The sequence below is a fragment of the Lithobates pipiens genome, unplaced genomic scaffold (assembly GCF_037356315.1).
Source record: "Lithobates pipiens isolate NorthernLeopardFrog02 unplaced genomic scaffold, aLitPip1_a1.2 Scaffold_3, whole genome shotgun sequence".
Lineage (NCBI taxonomy): Eukaryota > Metazoa > Chordata > Amphibia > Anura > Ranidae > Lithobates > Lithobates pipiens.
The window spans coordinates 79,626,589-79,633,164 of NW_027507790.1; the positions used below are offsets into that span (position 1 = coordinate 79,626,589).

The window sequence follows — 6,576 nt, forward strand, 5'->3', positions numbered from 1 at the left end:
TGCACTACCAGAGCGTTCAACATTGCTGTAGTAGTTCAGTACTTGTAGTTCATTCATTCAGAAAACTCTGTGAATAAATAATGCAGTTGTGTGGGTGGAGCCCTGCACACCCGTGCTCTTTTCAAAAAGTGAGAGTTAATACAGGGAACTTCTAGAAACAGGTGGAACATGTACCATGTTCCCAAAGGTGAACTTATCCTTTAAGCACTTTTATTTTAAAGATTTAGATCTCTCCACTTTAAAAAGAGAAGTCAACATCAAATCACCAAAGATACACACTTAAGCTGGCCATAGATGGGTTGAACAGATTCCCCCACCCACGCATTGGAGGTGAATGGAAAAATCCTCCCTGCTGTGCTATTGTATTCTGACTGTAGGGCCTAATCCACTGAGAGAAAATACAATGATCAGTACTTCAGCCGCAGATTGAATTAAAATTTTCCAACACCCCGTCTGACGAAAGTCAACCCTTAGATCGATGTCTGTGGAATGTGAACAGCCATAGATGGATCAAAAATCAACCGGTCCCTGCTCAGCCAGCCATCTATGGCCATATTTAAATTACTAAGAGAGATACTGAAGTGCCTATTTCTAAAGAAGTGAATAGAGCATTCACCAAACCTTCACTTTTTATAAATAGATGCCTTTACTGTAATGCCACACACTGCACAAAATTTGTCTCTAAAGATTAGATAAGAAATTAGCACGCCTCTTGTCAACCACAAATTTCCTTTAATGCTGTGAAAATGATTCTGTACTCTGTATGTAACAAAACAATTGTCTTAATAGTATCACAGCAACGTTTAAGGCTAGATTCACACTTGTGCGGGTCAGGAACGCTCACAAAATGCATGCATGGGTACCTCCATGCATTGTCAAAACCCCCGTGTTTTCACATTACGCAATACCACATGGTGCCACGGCACTATCCAATTCCATGCAGCGTGATTTTAAAGAAAGGGGTCCAGGACCTCTTTACCCACCAATGTTATTGATTAACACTTCCCCTCCTTTTTAACCAATTACCATCCTTTTTACTCTTGAATATGCACTAGACACTTTTATAAACACTTGCTGCTACAAAGACTCTTAGCCCTTGTACACACGGTCGGACATTCCGACAACAAAATCCATCGGACAAAATCCAAAACTGGTGTTGCATACACACGGTCGGACAAAGTTGTCGGAAAATCCAATCGTTCGTAATGTGATGATGTAATTTAGTTATGATGGGACTACATTCAGGCTAGTAGCCAATAGTTTTGGTCTAGGAATGTGATTTGAGCATGCGTGGCACTTTGTCCGATCGGAATTCTGTACAAACGATCAGACAAAGTCCGATCGGATCGTGTTGTCAGAAAGTTTTATAGCCCAGCTCTAAAACTTTGTCGGACGGATATTCCGACGGAAACAGTCCGATGGAGCCCACACACGGTCGGATTATCCGACAACACGGTCCAATCGGACATTTTCCGTCGGAATATCCGACCGTGTGTACAAGGGCTTAGAAATACACAGTATATGTACAGTTACGTAGTTCCCAGATGTGTACAGGTTTATATATTTTTTTTAATTTTAAGTTCTTTTCTGTGTTATATTCTTTGTATTTATAATTATGTTTAATTTGTATGTAGCACCGTGGCCCTGTGATATACGAAATTTCATTCTACCATACAGTAGGTCCTCACGTGTAGTAGAATGACAATAAAGCTTGACTTGACTTGATTATACAGTGACTTTATTGAACAAGATATTAATAACAGCCAGTAAATATACGGATATAAACACATCACAACAGCATCTTAGGATATCAAACATTAGTCTTGTCATTACAATTTTTATGTGCTTTATAAATAAAGATGGAAAGTTGTTCCAAATAATAAAACAAAAACTAAACATTTCCTCTTTTAATACCTAGGAGCACTGTATGCCTGCTCCAGTACATTGATTTTAAGATCATAATTGTGGGGTACAACCTTACACTCATTAGGGGAGTAAGCTTTCTGCAGTGAAATGAAACGGAGCTATTCCAGGGGTTCCATAAGTTCTTGAATTCTCTAATACAATTTTTATGCTGATATATTATTTTTTCTCAGGAAGTTAACAGTGTTGACTTGGTTTTACCACTCCGTTACCGTGGGGGGGGGGGGGGTCGGGGACATCCATTTTTGTGTAACTAATGTTCATTTAAGTGATAGGGGCCACTGCCTCATCGGGCATGATAGAATCATGAAATACAGTAAGAAGACATATTCTAGGTTCTAGTGGTTAGGTGACCTGGTAAGTAGAGGAAGTCAGAGGCATTGCTCAAATCTTTAATAACATTTCAGGGGAAACAAAAAATAGCCATTAATAGGTAAAAAAATAAGCATAGCACAGAATTTGTGGTAAAAAATAACTGGGTAATCATATTCTAAGCTTAAATAGAAAAGGGTTATCATGTTAGAAGCATTATAATAATTAATCCTCTGCATCTAGCAACTGTCTGAGAAGAAGTTAATATAGAAAGGACCATAAAGACAAAGTCGCTTCCTGAACACAAGGCACTGTGGACCATTATTTATGCATAGTACAGTATGTGACTTAATTAATCATTACTGCATCTATAAGGTAGCCATGTGTGCTACTAGAGACGGTTGTTGCTTGGAGTCATGCTGGTATTATTGTTTGGTCCTGTTTCTGTTTCCGACTCTGTTTGGCTTGAGCATTGCAGAATTTTTAAATAGAATTTTCTGAGTGAAGGATTAGAAAAATAATACACCAAAGGATTACACATACTATTTATGTACGTGAAGCAAATTGTAATGTAAAATGCATTATCAATGGTTCTGTAGACACTGCATTTATTTCTTTCTGAAGAAGCCTGAATCCTTAAGACTTCAATCCGGGTTGACACGCTTGGCAAGTAACATATGAAGAACACCATCCCAACCAGCATGATACATTTTACAGCTTTCCTAATTCTTACATTTTTGTCCAAGTTTCGTTGTCTGAGCCTCCAGATGATACAACCAGTACAGAAAAGGACAATGCAGAGTGGCAAGAAAAATTTTAAGATGAAGAGAAGATCATTCCAACATGAGTCTGCAGGACACACCATAAAACTGTCACAGTATGCTTTTGTTGCCCTGTCCCTTCCAGTATAGTCTTTAGTGAGAATGGAGGTAGTCATTAATATTGTAACAAGCCAAACAGCACAGGCAATGGCAGCAGCAAGCTTATTTGGTATGAAGTTGATTTTACTATAAGGATAAACAACTCGAATATACCGATCTGTAGCTACTAGAGTTAAAAAGAAGATGCTTCCTGTCCTGTTCATAGCAAGCATGAATAGCACCAGCCGACAGGGGATATCTCCATAGATCCAGGTCATGTTCCTCAAATAATAGTCTGTCCTAAAGGGTAGGCAAATCATGAGCAGGAAATCTGCTACTGACAGGTTGAAGAGATAGACACTGCTAGACTTCCATTCCTTAATGTAAAAGCAAAAGCCCCACAAGGCAAAGCCATTCAGTACTGTCCCAAACACAAAGATTATGATCAGAACTGAAGGAAGTATGTTGGAGAGAAGAGGGTTCTCAAACGTGCAGCAAGTGCAGTTGCTACTGTTTTGCCAGCCCTCGATGTCATGTTCCATCATTGTCCAGCCTTTCTTGCTTCTTCAAACAGTTTCAATATCTTATGTCTTCCCTGCACAAATAAGAGGAAGATACAGACAGAACAATAACTAAAGACTTAGCTAGGATCTTTTTAGTTAAAGGGTTCCAGTCATCACTGATTACGTATCTAAATTGGCCAATTACCACCATGCAAAATATTTTGTTTTGCATTTATTAAAACACACATTTCCTCTCACATTTCCTCTTTTGTGTATTAGCAACCGTTCTGGAATCAATGATGTATATAAAACAATACCTCTCAAGAAGAACTGATAGTGTTGCAATGCAATGCAACCTTATCAATGCCCTTATGCAATGTCTCTTCTTTATTAAAATACACCTGAATGCACAGCTCAGCTTGCATTGCCGGCACAGTCCTTGAAGGAAAGGTAAGTTTAGCTTCACTTTAATTTGGTTGCAAATTTGGGTGCATATATGTTTATTGTGTAGATGTTAATTTAATTAAATTAAATTAAAATTTAATTTAATTTAATTAAAATTGTATTTAATTAAAAAGGGGGGGGGGGAAGAAATTACCACAACTTTTATTTTCATAATTTACAGTATACAACACAGTTATTTATTGCAGAATATATTCAAAGTCCTTAGACTACAGTGAAACTTTATGAGGCACAAAGTTAGAGTTTGGCTTTCAATTTGGAACATAGTATTTTTCCTTCTTGATGGTATATTACGATGGATGCAGAAAAAAATCCACATTAAGATAAACCTTTACATAGGTTTGTGATGGAATGCAACACATTTTTTGGAAGCTGAGAGCTAAAAGATAAAAGTATTTTTATTTTATTATTTTTCTCATATAGTCTTTATGTGTGTTTTAGTTTTAATCAGCATTTACCCTATATTTCTGTCAGTACTGTACATACTGTAAATGCCTCCCTTTCAAAGGTGATTCACAATGGATCTACTAGTTCTCCTAGACTACAGAAATCTACTAAAGATGCAAAGAGATACATAGAACTCCACTCTTTGGTCCATTCCTGCTGCCCACCTACAGGGACTTTGTTCACTGCCAGACATGTGTCCCTCATGAACTACCATTTCTTTTGTTTTTAGTAGGCCTGTTAGCATTTGTTGCCAACCCCTTAGAGAAAGAAAATTATATTTTTTTTACTTACCGTAAAATGCTTTTCTTAAAATCTATTGAAGGACACAAGTCTTATGATTCTGTACTTATGGTCAGGCTCTCGGTACTGCTTTGCTAGAAAAACTGAGACATGCTGGTGGTGGGAGTGGTGATCCTGAGCTGGCCTACAGTTTTTTTTGTTGCACATTGTCTAATCTTCCTATAGGTGGCCATGTAACCTGAATGTGTATAACTTTCATGGTTCCTCAATGGACTTAAGGGAAAACATTTATCGGTGAGTACAAAAATCCTATTATCTATTGTAGGGGGAGGCTAGAACACCTGTCAGATTTTCTATCTGTGTCCCTGTTGCAGATTTCCCTTCACTTCCTTACAGCTATCTGGGACTTCTCTCTAATGCAGTCCCAGATAGCTGTAAAGCCTAAGAATTTTTTGTTATTTTGACATACACTTTATTGTGTTCTTGCTTAAAATTATTCTTAATCTAAACCACAATTTATACAGATAGAGGCTGGGACTGAACTTTCAAATTAAGTGGTAAAGCAAAGTATTAAAAGTAATTACTGGCTTTGACATAGCAGTGAAGTTGTCAATAACATCAGGAAAGTGTCTGTAGCCAGGGCTGGGACAAGGGGAGGGTAGAAGGAACGGACGCCCTGGGCACAGCGTGTATTGTAGGGATGGGGGTTCCGCAAGTTCCTTCTACTATAAGGCTGACAGGCGTAATGATAGTGACATCACTACTTCTCTCAGCCCATCGCTTGAAGCGGGAAGGAGAGGAGGAGGAGGTGTGGGCTATGTTCTCTCTCCCCTGCCTCCTCATAGGCTCATGCATAATGAAGGGGGGGGGCACAATTTGGCATCTTTGCCCTGCGCGCTGTGTGGTCTAGTCCCAGCACTATCTGTAGTGACCTGGACTGATTTAAGACTCTTAGGCTAGGTTCACATATGTGCGGTTTCTGTGTGCCGCTTTGGTATGGGCAAAGCAGTCCATTCATTTGAATGAGGTGCTGTACCTGTGGGAAATGCATGACATTTACACACATTCCCACATCTGCATATATGTGAAGATAGCCTAAGACTGAGCAAGGTAGATGTTTTGTTAACATGGTTAATAGAAAACCTCAAGCCCAGGTTCACACTAGTGCAAACACAGACATTGCATGTGATTTGTATCCGTACTGTGCTGCCGATCGCATGTGATGTCTGTGTAATGCAAGTTCACCTATACAGTTGTATGGCTGAGCTCACATTGGATTTGCACAAAAATAGTGCAGGGACTTTTTTTGTCCCGCACTGGATTCGGATCACATGGGTGTTCTCACCTACAGTATGTGATCCGATTCTTGTCTGAGTTCACAGTTCGCACTGCAATTTGTGAACTGATCTGGGGGTGTCATTAACAATGTATTGACACCCGCAGTGGTTCGCAGAGGGCAGTGTGAACTACCTGTGAGAGAGATGCGATGCGGGAACTGGCGCTGTAATCACGCTGGTTCCCGCATCGCACAAGTGTGAACCTAGGCTAAAGCAGTAGTAAACCTATTGATTTACCAGTTTCAAAAACAGTTACATTCCTGGCACATGGTAATGTAACTGTGACATTGGTTGTGTTCTCAACCAAACTGTCAAACCATCCAATGGCTGATATTATAACTGATCACATGTGCAGCATCAAGATTAAACAGAAGCCAAACTTGCAGATTCCTTGTCTAAAAACAATAGGAGGGTTTACTTCCACTTTAACATGTTTCTCCTTGATCACTGTTTGTAAGAAAAAACTGCTTATTGGGACTTTAATATTTAGAT

At 39.1% G+C, this 6,576-nt stretch overlaps 1 protein-coding gene across 1 annotated transcript; it reads right to left on the reverse strand.

The window, feature by feature from the left end:
- Positions 1-1,742: 1,742 nt before the first annotated feature.
- LOC143939983 (hydroxycarboxylic acid receptor 3-like) lies at positions 1,743-3,703 on the reverse strand. The gene has a single exon (XM_077461067.1). The coding sequence runs from the start codon at positions 3,638-3,640 to the stop codon at positions 2,627-2,629; it is 1,014 nt and encodes a 337-aa protein (XP_077317193.1). The 5' UTR covers positions 3,641-3,703; the 3' UTR covers positions 1,743-2,626.
- Positions 3,704-6,576: the final 2,873 nt, after the last annotated feature.